General features: G+C 38.6%; 1 protein-coding gene across 2 annotated transcripts in view; it reads left to right on the plus strand.

Moving 5' to 3' along the window:
- Window positions 1-16072, plus strand: part of TMEM200A (transmembrane protein 200A) — an 81463-nt gene extending 65391 nt beyond the window's left edge. For both annotated transcript variants that reach the window (XM_023512848.1, XM_003781664.3), the window contains exon 2: window positions 14288-16072. In XM_023512848.1, coding sequence (XP_023368616.1) covers window positions 14304-15779 — 1476 coding nt within the window. In that variant the 5' untranslated portion in view covers window positions 14288-14303 and the 3' untranslated portion in view covers window positions 15780-16072. The remainder of the gene's footprint in view (window positions 1-14287) is intronic.
- Window positions 16073-16377: the final 305 nt, after the last annotated feature.

Raw genomic sequence — 16377 nt, forward strand, 5'->3', positions numbered from 1 at the left:
CAGTCTAGTGAAGAGCACCGAGGATGTCTGATTCCAGTACTGAATCTGTCACGTGGCCACTGTTCAACAAATATCTGTTGAATACAGAAATGAATGTTAAACACCCCAGGAGTTTAAGGTGAAAGTCTTGGATCCCTCAGACAGAAGAACATAGAAGGTTGAAATTATAATTGGGGATCTCTCTCCTTCCAAAGTGAATTAGAAATTTGAAGCAATTATCAGCATTGTTCTGGAAGAATTAGAATGCTAGTTATCTAATTACTTGATTTCATTATCTTATGCAGATTTAGGAAGAAAAAAAGAGTCCTCTTCATCATTCAGAAGGTAATACAAAAATAATCCAGACACCCTATAAATATACTAAAGCAAAGGATATTAAAGCCTGAAGAAGCTTAGCAATTACTTCAATTCTCCATGTCCTTTTCGTTTTGAAGACACAGCAGTTCAGAAGTCAGGTAGTAGCTAAAGAAGTTGTATGGTCAGAACTTGAGCTGGAAGAGCTGCTGAAATACCACGTACAAATTACACGTCCTCTTGCATCTTAGTTCGTAGATATAAAGGGATGTTGAAAACCTACTGTGCACAGTTGTTGTGAGGATTTAATGAGCCAATATGTGGGTCACCCAACAAATATTCGATTAATCTCCAAAAGACTACAAATGAAATCTTTTGGTTTGCATATGTCTGCAGCAAATCTAAAGAAGATACTTCGAGCATGATAGTTATCTGTCTGTGGGGCTGACATCAATGAGGATCAAAGAATGTAAACAATTGCTAAGTGTTTGTTTAGCAAGCCAATACATATCAAAAACTCATTATAACACTATTAATATTTGATTTCGATGGGCAGAAATCTAAGAAGGCATTTTTAAGACTCTGGTTGAAGTGCTTTATAGGACTGCTCTCCCTTGTCATAAACTCATTTTAAATAAGCCTCAGGGATTTTAATGTCTTAAAGAAAAGTCCAATGTAATTATTCCTCCTGTAGGTTGAGATTAAGCAGGAAAACACCTCCAATGGGATAACCCTTGAGTGCAAGGGACAATCACCTCTCCGCCACCCTGGACCTTCCACCCACTGGGATGACTCATGGGGAGTCTGCAGCACAAAAAAGAAGAAACAGGGTAAATGTCGGGGGAGGAATGGAGATTTAATTTCAAGGCACAAAAACTGAATAAAATTTAATCTTGCTCCATCAACCTTAGAAGGGGATTAATGTAAATCAGGTTAAGTGGAAGAACCCTTTCTGGAAACAATTCTGTCTCCCTGTCATAACAAAGCTGAAAAATCTCTGTCCAGCCTTTGTGGCCTCATCCTTTCTGAGAACAGTCATTCCGAAGCAGTATGTAAGTTTGGGACAGCCAAAAATCATGGATGGGTTGGCATGAAGATGGACATAAACTCAGTGACAGCCGAGCTTTGGGGAAAAGGAAAGCTGTGCCCCCTTTGGAGGCCAAAAGGGAGCTGTGACTAAGTAAGTCAGGGTGACCCAGACACAGAGAAGGCTCATCGCTGCTGATAAAGATTAAGTGCTCCTCATTGCTTCACAAAGCCCAGCATCAGTCTTGAACAGATTCTAGATTATAAACTCGGTAAAGGCAGATACCAATTCATAATTCATCCTCCCCGTGACCTTACACCCCAATAGATACAGGTGTCATCTCAGCAGGCGGAACTGGTTTCTGTGCCCCGAGATTATGAAATATCGTAAGTCAGACCTTCTTTCCTGAACTTCTCATTTAGTCTTGTTAGTGATTGTGGTCATTTTCTAGTTTCTCTAGTCCTACATTTTTGCCTACCTGTTTAAGCTAACATCTAATTGCCCCTGTAAGTACCAAATCGATCTTCCTTTTATTCTTATTTTCTAGGCTTCGCCATCCTTTTCAACATTGTATTCCATTAGAGCCCCAAAGTGGAAATGAAATAAAAGCAGTGCATGTTCCTCACAAAAAGGTACAATACAGTGATCTCTAAAGTAAGTGTTCTCTTACGGATCAGCAACACTGCCACTTTTTAAGCCTAAGCACTGCTAACAGTTTGATGTCACCTTCCCTATCACTTAAGTGCACATCTAAACCCATTCTGTATGTTTGCCATAAACAGGAACTTATTCTTCATTTCTGCTTCAAAATCTCAAAACTCTGATGTGAACATTTCTTCCTAATCAACGTATATGAATCCTTTTAAATGTCATACAGTATCCCATTATATAGATGCAGCATGATTGTGTTGCTGGGCGTTTCAGTTGTTTCCAAGTGGCTGCCTATACCACCGTGCCGTGAGCAGCCCCAGACCTGCTTTTCTATATACTCATGAAGTCTTTCTAAAGGTCATATTCCTGGAAGTGAAATTAGCAGTTGGGGGCGGGGGGCAAAGGGAAGGTCATTTCAAATTTTGAAAGTCATTCTCACGTTAACCTCACAAAAAGTATGAATTTGTCCTCTCACTGACAGCCTGTTAGAGCTTATTTTCGTACAGATAAGGTTGGTGGTGGACATAATCAATAGTAGACATAATCAGTCTCTCGGGATTTTTGGCTTTTGTCAATTAGTAAGTGAAGTTATCTTTTTACTTTTGGAATTACCTTCGTTTGCATTTCTTTGCTCATGATTCTTTTCATTGGGCAACTGGACATTCACATTTTCTTTTTTATAAATTGCTGACGTCTGTTGCTTTCTGTTCTCTTGGGTTGCTCTCTCTCTCTCAGTGTACGATCAGTCACACAAACCATTACAAAGCATTAAAGATATCTGAAGGCAAAAATACCTCAGGCATGATCCCCAAATCCCCTAACCTTACAGAAAGTGGCAATGTGTGTATGTACGGGGCTTTTAGAAACATGTTTTATCCCTGTTATTCTTATGTTCGGCTTCTTTTGAACTCATTTTTACCACTAAGAATTCTTTCCCATCTTTTTGATGTTCTCAACATCTCTTGTAATTTATCATTCTTCTCCATTTTTCCCTTTGAGCTAATATAGTTGGTAAATGATTTAGTAATCTCAGAAACCGTAGGAGGAAAATTCCTGTCCTTAGATAAATGTTTTTTTTTTTTTTTTTTTGTAAAAGAAAAGATGTAAAGAAGTAAGGTCATTTAAGAAAATGGATAGTCATTGTTCTTTGTGCTTCCAGATATTTAATACTGTCATTAATAATAACCTGTAATTTTCTCTCCCAACACAACCTGTTCTTTCTCTCCCTCCACCTTTTCCTCTTTCTTTTCTTCTCCTTGCCCTTCCCCGCTGCCTCCTGTCACCCCCTCTGTCTTCCTCTCCTGGTGGACGAGCCCTTCCTCTCCAGCTGCAGCTCTGACTCAATTAATCTTGTCCCCTGGAATTCTAGGTGAAAACTCAGTCCAAGAGGCATTGATTAATACGCCTCCAGTGCTGCAGCAACGGGTGCCCCAGGAAATTCAGGACTCGGGACGGCCACCCTCATACGCATACGGTTAGAACATAGCAATTGTATTTTTAAAATGGAGAAAAGAAGACAAATATATCTAGATGATATAATTGTATTTCTAGAGCACTTGAGAATGAACTGGAAACTTTTTTTTTAAACAGTGAGCAGGTTTAGCAAAGTCATTTAGTGTAAAATTTGTGCACCAAGGACAGTAGCCTTTTTACATCTAAACAACAACCCCTTGAAGACAGAAATGATAGTGTAAGAAAACATAGTAATATGTAATAGAAACCCAATGACAAAATGCCCGGGATATAAAAAGTAACAGGAAACGAGAAGGGTGTATGTTAAAAAAAGATGACATAAAATAAAACTTATTTTAGATAAAATGCTGCAGCAATATAACAATGTCAATTTTCCTTCCATTTACGTATAGATCTGGCATGGTCACAATAAAAAATGATTAGCCAGGTTTTAAAAAAGTCAGGGTCTGCATTTCACGTGCAACAGAAAATGTATAAAAATAGATAAAAAAATTTTTGACAAAGAAGAATGATGAGATAGGCTAATCTTAATCAGATATTCAAATATGTATTATAAGACTCATAGAAATTAATTGAAAGATTAATGAAAGAGAGTTGAAACTCTTAATATTGACCCAGTTACATACTAAGATGGGTATATAGCACACATGTCTGAAATTAATACGTAATAAAGGTAGCATTTCAAATTAGGAGAGAGAGATGGTTTATCTTAGACAAAATTTAGATTTCTACTTTGTTTCTGACCCCAAAAGTAATTCCAGATGCATCAGGAAATTTAGATGCAAAGAAAAAAACCCACAAAATTATTAGAACAAAATAAGGGAGAACTTTTTATATGTAATCTTAGACCGCAGAAGGGGTTTCTAATGATTCCACAAAACCATCAGTGGACATACTGGTAAGGGTAACCATATACAATTGTAGTTTTTCTGCATGTTAACAGATATTATCCAAAAAAGTAAAAATACAAATTAAACATTTGCTGGGCATATCACTACCAGAAAACTCATTTTTCTTAATACATAAAGAACTTGTCTAAAATAATTCTATAAAACCGAATGAGAAAATATCCTTCTCCCTTCTCTGGGAAAAGCTTTAAGAATTCTAACACCATGCTTCCTCTGGCAGGGAAACCAGAGGTCAGAGAGCCTCCCTCTTTACCTTGCACTTAGGGTTTTTTGTTGTTGTTGTTGTTGTTGTTTTGTTTTTTTTGTTTTTTTTTTTACCATGAGCAGGAGGAGTGTCCTATTTAGTGTAGGCTGCTCTGACAAAAGTATTCTATCTTATACTGGATAGCTTATGTACAACAGGAATTTATTTGTCGCAGTTCTGGAAGCTGAGGATTCCAAGATTAAGGTGCTCTCAGATTCAGTACCTTAGCGTGGGTCTGCTTCCTGGCCTGTCGACATTATCTACTCACTGTGTCTTCACATGCTAAAGGGGGCAAGAGCCATCTCTGCGGTTTCTTTCATAAGGGAACTAACCCCCTTTATGAGGGCTCTAATCACCTCCCAAAGGTCTTACCTCCAAACACCATCATCACTTTGGGGGATAGACTTTCAACATAAAAATTTTGGGTAGACGTAACCATTCTGTCTATCACAAGTAGTTTCCAAAGAGCTAGAACTAGATAGGAGGAAAATACACTAACTGAGAAATAGTTTTTAACACTGGACATCTAAACATCTGTGTTTTCCTCAATGCACCTTGCTGCTGCTAACCTGTATAAATAGAAGAAAGGGCAAAAGAAGAAAACAGAAATGGTCACATGTATCCTCCTCCTTATTTATTTATTTTCAATACATTTACCATTAGTTTTACTAGTGGGGGTTCCTTAAAAGACCCATTAAATATGTCTCTTAAATGCTAAACAACATTTATATTTCCAGGCTTAACAGATTCATTCTTTTTGAGAGTGGCAGGGACTTTGGTCTTGCCGTCCCTCAAGAGGTCTCCCTTCTTTCTACCTTGCCTTAAGGAAGATCTTGATTAGATTTTACTGATGGGGGGAAAATGTGAAATTCTTCAGCAAAAAGGATGTAATTTGAACTATTTTCTAATGTTTTTATAGGATTTTTAAAAAGCTTTACTATTAAGTAAATAGTTAATTTACTTAATTAATTGAAAAACTTACCAGAAATTAACTGTACAGCACATTACTGCAGATGAAGAGATGCCTTAATGGCGCCTTGCTGAGATGGTGATTTTGCTCTGGTGAGGGTTTTTCCTTATTTTCAGTAGACAAGAACGTAAAGCCTTTAGTAGCCTTAACAGAACAGATGTGGCTGTGTTACTCGCAAAAATGGTGGGCTTACGCAGGATAGTTGATAATAAGTATAGCAGCTAGAATTTAAATTTCTACTGATTTCCATTCTCCTTAATGTTTTATAAAATGCTAATATTGTGTTTGGGATTTTATAAGCATTTAAAATTACTATCAAGGATATTAATACTTTGTAAGAGTCTCACTATCCCAAGGCATCTCCAGGAAGGTGGTCAGTGTTCCTCTACGTGAAGTTATTATGTGTGTTCTCTAGGGGTGTGTTAACCAGTTTGATGTAAGCATTCCTAATTGTATATAAAATCAGCATATTGTACCCCATAAAGGCATTAATGTACATAGTTACGATTTAATAAAAAAAAAAAATGTTAAGAGAAAAAAAGAAAAGAAAAAATTTGTGATTTTAAATGTTTCGGGTCTTTATCCAGGAGCTCTTAGCTAATGTCCTGCCCTTTGGTACATGGGTGACTTTTTTAGCGGTAGCTTTTTTACACGAGTGTCAAGTGTCCTTCCTGTCAGGAAATGCAGTGAATGATGAGTGTGACAGGGACTGCGGGAGCTTGTCCAGATTTGAAATAGTTGGGATGCAGGGCGGAAAGCATATTTCCACTTTGGGAGAAATAGGCTTCTGATTTCTTTGGTTCCCTGGGAAAATGCCTCCCGCAGGGTCTCGGCAGGGCATTTCCTCAGCTCGTTATGGATCTGTTATTTGGCCTCCCGGAGATTTCTGTGTTCTATAGGCTTCTGGCTTTAAGTCCTCGGAGAGCAGTTGTTCTGTGTCATTGCCACACAGCTTATAATTAGTATGGGCCCATATTTTAAGTTCGTCAGGCTGGCAAGTTTTGAAGGCATTATTAACAGAACACATACAGATTTCCAAGGGCATTCTCCTTTTCTAGCATTTTCTGCATTGTCAGGATGTACTTGACCATGGCGTGATGTTTTATATGTATACAGTGCCTTGAGTCTCATTCTGCTAATTATCTAAACATCCTGTATTTCCTTTTAGTTCTAGAATTAACATGAATGTAGAGCAAGCATATACTGAATATTAAGAAAGCGTTCTCTCCACGGAAGACTAACAAAGATTTTCAGAATCTACATAAAATCGTAGCTTAAATTTCTTGCCACAAAATAAAGTTTACAGATTTCCACGTTATGTAACCCTTATGGCAATCTCTAGTTCCCATATCCCCCTGTCATTTTCGGTCTGTTTTATGCCCGTGTGTCCCAATGGAAACAGAATGGTGTTTGCAGAATTGGTCAGATTACTCATGCGTTTGATCCAATGGCATCATTGAGATAACTAAAAACATCAGATGAAGTGGGCTGGGTTTTCCTACCTTGTTTTTATTATTGCTATGCTGTTGGTCACCAGATAAACCTCTATATTGGAATACATAGAAGGAATTAAAGTGAAAGACATGATTTCTGTACCTCCTGTCTCCCTTACACAAACTCAATTGTTTGTTGCAACTACCAATTTATTAATGCTTCTGCCACTAAAAGACATAGATATCATTCGGATAGTTTTTGATCTAAGTCCCAGTAGAAACTTACCATCATGACTACCTCCCCATATAGAGTGAGTAATCGTTAATTATTTAACTTAATATGTTAAATATATTTTTGATTTGCCTAGCTGAGCAGTGAAAGAAAGATATGAGCAATGGAGAATTAAGAATAGCTATTGTTTATTGAGAAAGTATAATCAACACAGCAATAATCTTTTGTATATAACTTTATTTTATGCTTAAAAACACCTTAGAATCTGACACAGCAGATGTCACTAATGTAGACCTTCATTGCCAGACACTCTGTGTTATGCATTATCTCCTTTGGGTCACAACTTTTCTATGGGTACCGTTACTATACCCATTTTACAGATGGAGAATCTGAGATTCCAAGAGGTTGATTAATTGTTCTAATGTAGGTATTGAGTGCTATGTATTCAAGCCCTCCAGCGCACCATAAACTATATTTTAAAGAAGTCTTTTTCCATTTTACCAGTGGTAGAACTGAGATAAGAAAAGTTTAAAATAACTTGTCCAAAGTAGCATGGTTATCAAGTAATCGATCACAGACATGGACTTTTTGTGTCTCTTCATTTCAATGTCTGTATGCAAAACCATTATGGTTTTAATTCAAAGATGACTTCTATTCTTATTTTTAAAACTTCATTTGATTAGGGTATTAGCCACCCAGAAGAATTTTCTCTTTCAAACTCTGGTAAAAGTATAGATTAAAAATCCTATTCTAAAAGTTTAAAATGTCTCAACTGGGAAGAGAATCCTAAAACTGTTCTAGCTTGAACAGAAAATATTTCCATCTGTCACATTTGTGGATACCACATGGGGTTTTTATATAATGTTTTTGTTTGGTCCTAGAGGCATAGATTAATTTTTACTTCCTTTGGGCAGATAGTCCCACATTCTGGTGAATTTTTAAACCTCCAGATAAGGATAAAAATTCAAACATATAAATAAGGCAGTATCAAATATATTTAAAGTGATAGGAATGCATCATCTGGCGAGATGGTGAAAACCACGGGGCAAGGGCCCTTGTGAAACAGGAGCAAGGATAAACTAGGATGCGTCTGCTCTGATACTCCTTCCCCATGCTGAGCCCCTATTTTCTGCCATTGCTTCCTGGAAGCCTCTCCTGATTCCTCCAGATAGTGCAGAAGAGCTTTTCCAAGGCTCCCATAGCTCTACCCTAGCAATTATCCCATTTGAAATGTTCACCTTGAGTGCCTTCCCAGTAGATTTCATACTCCTTGAAATGAGAGACCAATTTTTATTACTCTTGTGTCCTAAGCACATTTCAATCATAGGAATCAAGTCAGTTCACAGTCAGCAGATTTCCACGTTATATAACCCTTATGGCACTCTCTAGTTCCCATATGCCTGGGCATTTATTACATGCCGGGCACTCTGCTAGGCAGGGGGACATGGATACCTTGTATAATTCTTTTTTTTTTTTTTGGCTAGGGGCAGTTTGAACCTACTCCCTACTCCTTGAGCCACAGGCACCACCCCTTGTATAATTCTTTTTTATTTAGTTATTTTATTTTATTTATGATTAATATCAGAGTACATACAATTAGGTTACATTGTTTGTAAGGTAAAGTCCTAGTTCTAGTTGAGTCCTTTGCCCAGGAAGTGTGCCATATACCCCTACATTGTATGTTAGGTGGGAACTCATGAACCCCTCCCACTTCTCCCCTTCTTGAATTTGTGTTTCTCTCTCATGTGGGCCTATAGTTATCAATCTACTAGTTTCAACATAGTATTGAGTACATGAGATTCTTACTTTTTTATTATGGGGTACTTTAGGAGAATGTTCTCCAGATCCTTCCAGGTAAATACAAAGATACATAGTCTCCATCTCTTTTTATGGCTGAATAGTATTCCGTGGTATACATATACTACAGTTTATTAATCCATTCATGAGTTGATAGCTACTTGGGTTGTTTTCACATCTTTGCAATTGTGAAATAAGCTGCTATGAACATTTGAGTACAAATGTCCTTATGGTAAAATGATTTTTTGTCTTCTGGGTAGATACTTAGTAATGGAATTGTGGGATCAAATGGAAGGTCTAATTTTAGCTCTTTGTGTTTCTCTATACTTCTTTCCAAAAGGGCTGTATTAGTTGGCAATTTTACCAACAGTGCATAAGCTTTTCCTGTCTTTGCACCCCCACCAGCGTCTACAGCTTTGGGATTTTGTGATGCGAGCCATTGTCACTGGGGTGAGGTGATATCTCAGGGTGGTTTTGATTTGCATTTCTCTGACGATTAGGAATGATGAGCATTTTTCATGTGTTTGTTGGCCATTTGTTTGACCTCTTGGGAAAAGATTCAGTTCATGTCTCTTGCCCAGTGATTAATAGGGTTGTTCATTCTTTTCTTGTTGATTTGTTTGAGTTATTTGTATATTCTGGTTATTAGCCCTTTGTCAGATTCATAACATGAAAATATCTTCCCTCACTCTAAAGGCTGTCGATTTGCTTCATTGATTGTGTTCTTAGCTGTGCAGAAGCTTTTTAACTGGATCAGATCCCACTTATTTATTTTTATAGTTTTGCCATTGGTGTCTTCCTAAATTTTTGCTGAGGCCAATATCATAAAGAATTTCTGCGACACTTTCTTCTAGAGTTTTTATCATTTTATGTCTTAGATTTAAACATTTTATCCATTATGAATTAATTTTTGTAACTGTTAAGAGGTGCAGGTCCAGTTTCAGACTTTTACCTGTGGCTAATCAGTTTTTCCAACACCATTTATTAAATAAAGATTCTTTTTCCCAGTGTATGTTTTTGTTTGGTTTATTGAAGATCAGATGATGACATGAGGCTATTTTCATCTCTAGGTTCTCAAGTCTGTTTCATAGATCTATGTCTCTATTTTTATGCCAAGACCATGCTGTTTCGATCACTGTGGACTTGTAGTATAATCAGAAGTCTGGTAATGTGATGCCTCCAGATTTGTTTTTATTTTGTAGAATTGCATTGGCTATTTGGGTTTTTGTTCTGGTTCCACATGAATTGAAGAACTATTTTTTTAAGTTCCTCAAAGTATGATGGTGGTATTTTAAGTGGAATTGCATTGACTCTGTCAATCACTTTGGGCAGCAAGTACATTTTAACAATATTGATTCTATCAGTCCAAGAGCATGGGATGCTTTTCCATTTGTTTATATATCTACAGTTTCTTTCATCAATGTTTTGTAGTCTCCTTATAGAGCTATTATCACTATTATTGTTTAAACTTACGTGAGTGGTACAATACATTACTATATGGACACTGGTTCATAGGGTCTCTATATCCCCACACTACAAAATAACACAAACAAAAAACCCAAAATAATAGTGATCAAAAGCATAGAATGGAGGAGATAGGCTTGGCAGCATCAATAGGAGAGCAGATTTGGGCTGTTTTGACATAGACCGAACACTTCACTTTGGACCATTTGGCTTTGCAGTTGGAAGATGCAGAAGCCAGTGGATTCCCTCGCGCCAGGTTTTCCAGCTTCTCTAGGTCTCCTGTCGTGACACTGCCTGTAGCATCCTCATGTTGCGTCCCAGTATCAGCCCCTTTTTACTGCTTCCATCTACTACTTGAGGTTAATTTTCCTAAAATAATGACAACAGTATTTGTGTCTAACTCCACCTCCATGGTGTAAAGTGTAAAGTTCAAGCATTTAGAAATGTCCTTTGCCACCTTCCGAGGCCTGGCCCTCTTCTCTTACCTGGCTCACCTCCCGTGTGCTGAGCTGCGTGTGAAGGCGGGCCAGGCTCCTGTTCCCAGCCTGCTTCTTTTCCTGCACTGCTGCTAATTTGGTTTCTGACTGTGATCAATGTTCTCTCTCCTGCAGGAAGCCTGTTGGAAATGTCCTTCCTTAATGGAAACTTCCATGCTAGGAGTCCCCTCATTCTGCTTTATGTAGATATATTAGCTCCTTCTTTAGCTTTTGAGCTCTTGGAAGCAGGGACTGAGTTGCTCACCTTTGCTTCCCCCACCCAGGGTTGAGTTTGGGTCCCTGAGGCATAACAGCAAAGGCTCACATAGTGTCAAATTGCCTTGAACTGAAATAAAGGAGGACATTGGCACCAGCCCCTGGTCTTGCTTCTCCTTGAGAGTCTTGCTGCCCTGTGTGGGACTGACCAAGGTGGATCAGCTAAGGAATCTGTATGATTCTTCCTTCCCCATGCTTATCACCATGCTAGTCTTTATTTCTGAATGACTCTAGAAGTTTTTATCTCCTTTCATTTTCTATAATAATGTTCACACTCTTAAGCTACCCTTATTGTTTTCTTCCTGTCTAGTCTAACCTGCTTACTCCACACACTCACATAGAAACCCAGCCATTCATCTCTCTTTTTCACCCTTCCATTCATATATCCTTCTTAAAATACATATTTTCCCCTTCTAGCCCCTTCTTCTATTAACCTTAGAATAGAACATGGCAGTGTCAGTAGAAGAGGTTTTAAAAAGTGGGGGAGGAAGGAGCCTGTATGGAATGGAATGCACTCTGGTTGCTTTTAAACCGAATGAAAGGCACTTGCCCTTGTTTCTATTCTATTCAGCAGGATTTCAGACTAAATCCCTAGCCTGCCATATGGAAATAACTGGGTTAGATGGTTGCTATCTAATCTAAGCATTTGACTCAAAGATTTGGAACTGTTTTTGGTTCAAGAAAATGTAAGTTGACACTAAGCTTTGCTTTACCCAGGGCTTGGGAGAAGTTCTGAGCTGTAGTGTGTGCACTCTGATAAATTTCAAAGTCTAGAGCTACAGGTTACCATTTAGTTTGTTCTTCCAACTTTAAACTATTTTGATCCTAGTTATAATTTCACTGAAGGCTGGTTTACTCACCAGCTTGCTAAATTTGCAGATACCATCCACAACTCTGGTGTTTAAACACAATTCAGAAATCATAAATAGAAATGCAAAAGGAGGGCTTAATGCTGCAAGACGAGATGCGATGCCCTGTTCTTAAAATATCTCCTGTTTTCCTACCAGCCAGATTTGGCAGCTTGAGAACTATTTATTACAAATCAAAAAGGATATTTTACCAACTCACAAAATGTTGTTTTTTGTTTGGGTATCAGTTTTGTTTGTCCTTATTTTTAGCTAGAAAAGTTAGTATGATAATGTCATGGCTATCCCGCAAATCTGGAGGACCGAGTCACTCCCCTATTTAGCATTTTAGCAAATACTTATATGTATTTGTGCTGTGTACGGAAGGTACTATAGTGTGAACGTTTTTGGTAATGACATTATGAATTAAATTTGATGTCTGACCACCTGAAATGGAAGAACTAGGCTATTGTAATACTATTAGGTGCCAGGGAAAGCTGGATAAAGTGCTTTGAGAAATGAGCACTGGCCTGGGATGTGGTACGTCGGTCCTGGGAGGCTTTATAAAGGAAGTGGAATCTGAGCTTTGATGAGCAGCCAGATGTCAGGATATGAAGACTGGGGTGGGGTGGGGCAAGATTTCTGGACAGCTGACACATTCTTAAAGTCTCAGAAACTTGAAGTGCAGCCTGGAATATTAATGAGAGATAGGGAACATTTGTTAGGTTTTTAGTTTTATGAAAAGTAAAGGGAAAAGTTAGAGGAAAAGTTATAAAGTTATGCTGCATGGTCTGGATTCCCAGATTTAACTTTGGTAGGTCGTGGGAACTGTTTATCTATTATTCGTCTCTTTAAACAACTTCAGAGCTGTTTTTTAGGACAGTTTATCTGCTCTCTGCAGGTAAGTTTGATTGTAAAGGAAGAGAAATTGGAGTTGGGAAGACCAGTTGAGAGGTTGTATAATGGCCTAGTAAGAGTTAATAAAAGCTACATGGGGCTGGGAGAGAGTAGGGTTGGAACACGGGTGAAATAGAGAGAGGTCTTGTTGTAAAAATTTCTAAGATTTAGAACCCGATTGGAAGATAAGAGAAAGGGAGGAGTTTGTAACTAAGTCAGAGGAGTGAAGTGGTTCGGCTGGTCTGTAGTGGAAGGAAAGTGACGTGGTGCTGTCAGGGCATGAAGGTGTGTATGTTCCCAGCAGGCAGTTGGAAATATGAAATTAAAACTCAGGATACTACCTGAAGTAAAGACTTGGGATTCACTAGCATAAAGGAAATTGTGGGAGATGGAGGAATGGCTATGAATGCCCAGGGGGAAGATAGAAGAGAAGATGGCCAAGGGCTCTAGGGAGGTATGGTCTGCTTTGGGGTGAGACTAATGAAGTCGTCAGCAAGGTCAGGGCAGAACCAGGAGGACTTAGCTTCATAGAAAACCAGGGAAGAGAGAGTATCGACAGGGAGGGGCCAATACCATCCATGGAAAGAGAGAGGTAAGGAAGAATCACATTGAGAGCGGGAAATTAAATGTGGTGGTTAAGAATTTATTGGTGACTTTAACAAGATTAGTCTTAGAAGCATGAATTGCTGGAATGTATTCTCTTTGTTACTCTGGGGTCTGTTTGTTTTTGACCTACTAAGTATTCTAGATTTTTCCATTACTTAAAAGTGGAGGGAGGGTAATTGGTGGGACCACACCTATGGTGCATTTTACAAGGGTACGTGTCAAATCTACTAAGCATAGAGTATAAATGTCTTAACACAATAATTAAGAAAGTGAGGTGATGGCTATGTTAACCAGTTGAAAGTATTTCAAATACTATATAAAACCAGCACATTGTATCCTATAAGTGCATTAATGTACACAGCTATGATTTAATAATAATAATAACAGATAATGATATGTGTGTGTGTGTGAGAGAGAGAGAGAGAGGAGAAAGTCTTCTGACCCGGAGACTGTTTTATATAATAAGTGATAAAATTATCTAAATAAAATATACCTTAAGCTCACATTTCATAATGTTTCATAAAGTTCATAAAACTTTTACCAAAACTACATCAATTGCAAAGACATTCTTCCACCTCATTTCATCATTGGAAACTAACAGCAACAAAAATTATGTGTAAGCAAATTTGGAATTCAATTGATAAGCATACCCCAGGAACATTTTTAGATCATCTTCTCTTTCCTTTCTTTTCAGAACAAAAGGCCAAGCTATGATAGCAACTGGTGGAGTGATAACTGGCCTGGCTGCCTTGAAAAGGCAAGACTCTGCCAGATCACAGCAGCATGTCAACCTCAGCCCATCTCCCGCTGCCCAAGAGAGGAAACCAGTCCGGCGTCGGCCCCGGGCTGATGTTGTAATTGTTCGTGGCAAAATCCGGCTTTATTCCCCGTCTGGCTTCTTCCTCATTTTAGGAGTGCTCATCTCCATTGTAGGAATTGCAATGGCCGTCCTTGGATATTGGCCCCAAAAAGAGCATTTTATTGATGCTGAAACAACATTGTCAACAAACGAAACTCAGGTCATTGGGAGCCAGGGTGGGGTGGTGGTCCGCTTCTTTGAGCAGCATTTGCATTCTGATAAGATGAAAATGCTTGGCCCCTTCACAATGGGGATCGGCATTTTCATTTTCATTTGTGCCAATGCCATTCTTCATGAAAATCGTGACAAAGAAACCAAAATCATACACATGCGGGATATCTACTCCACAGTCATTGACATCCACATGCTGAGAGTCAAAGAGCAGAAGCAAATGAATGGCATGTACACTGGCTTGGTGGGGGAAACAGAAGTGAAACAGAATGGGGGCTCCTGTGCTTCAAGACTGGCAGCAAACACCATTGCCTCTTTCTCAGGTTTTCGGAGCAGTTTTCGGATGGACAGCTCTGTGGAGGAAGATGAACTTATGCTGAATGAAAGTAAGAGTTTAGGGCATCTTATGCCCCCTTTGCTCTCTGATAGCTCTGCTTCTGTCTTTGGCCTCTATCCCCCTCCTTCCAAGACAACCGATGATAAAGCCAGCGGCCCTAAGAAATGTGAAACCAAGTCAATTGTGTCATCGTCTATCAGTGCTTTTACACTGCCTGTGATCAAACTTAATAACTGTGTTATTGATGAACCCAGTATAGACAACATCACCGAGGATGCTGATAACCTCAGAAGCAGGTCACGGAATTTGTCAATGGATTCCCTTGTGGTCCCTTTGCCCAACACCAGGGAATCCTGCCAGCCAGGTAGCATGGTGCTCCCAAGGAATAATTCCATTGGGGAGTCCTTGTCAAGTCAGTACAAGTCCTCTATGGCCCTTGGACCTGGGCCTGGACAACTGTTGTCTCCTGGAGCTGCTAGAAGACAGTTTGGGTCCAACACATCATTGCATTTGCTCTCATCACACTCCAAATCCTTAGATTTAGACCGGGGTCCCTCCACCCTCACTGTTCAGGCAGAACAACGGAAGCATCCAAGCTGGCCTCGGTTGGATCGAAACAACAGCAAAGGATACATGAAACTAGAGAACAAAGAGGACCCAATGGACAGGTTGCTTGTGCCACAAGTGGCAGTCAAAAAAGACTTTACCAATAAGGAGAAGCTTCTTATGATTTCCAGATCTCATAATAATTTGAGTTTTGAACATGATGAGTTTTTGAGTAATAACTTAAAGCGGGGAACTTCTGAAACAAGGTTTTGATGTTTATAAAGCCTATCATTTTACAAGGATATTCATTTTAAAACTCTTTTCACCAGTGTTTCCTTCTTAAAGCATTGGCTGTGAGCCTTTTTAACCCAATGGTTCGTAGTTTATTAGAACTGGCTGCTTAGTTCTGTAATGGAGATGGTTATATGCTTGGGTGACTTATGACTGCAGTACTTTGTATTATCACAAATGATTTTATTTTTCCATTCCTTTGAAAGCATGATCTCTTTTATTAATATGAATACAAAATGCTTGCATCCAAATTAAAACTCCTTTTCTTCACTTTTCAGTTCTTTCTTTGATTGTCAGATTCATAGGATGAGGTGTCCAACGTGGAAAACTTAGGTAAAGTTTTCTTTACCTGAGAAAACTTAGGTAAAGTGTGAACTAGAAGTATCAAATTCAGGCCCAGTAGTCAATATGTATTTATAAATGACTATCAGTGCAAACTGTAGCATGTGATTTTCTGAATAACTGCACTTGTATTGGTTACATTTTTTAAGAGGAAAAAGATCTAGATTCTATGTGAGCTCAATAATATGAATTAGCTAAGTTGGTTGTGAATCTTTACTATAGGTATCTATACTATACT

The sequence above is a fragment of the Otolemur garnettii genome, unplaced genomic scaffold, assembly GCF_000181295.1.
Source record: "Otolemur garnettii isolate 467f Iridium unplaced genomic scaffold, OtoGar3 scaffold00002, whole genome shotgun sequence".
Classification (NCBI taxonomy): Eukaryota; Metazoa; Chordata; class Mammalia; order Primates; family Galagidae; genus Otolemur; species Otolemur garnettii.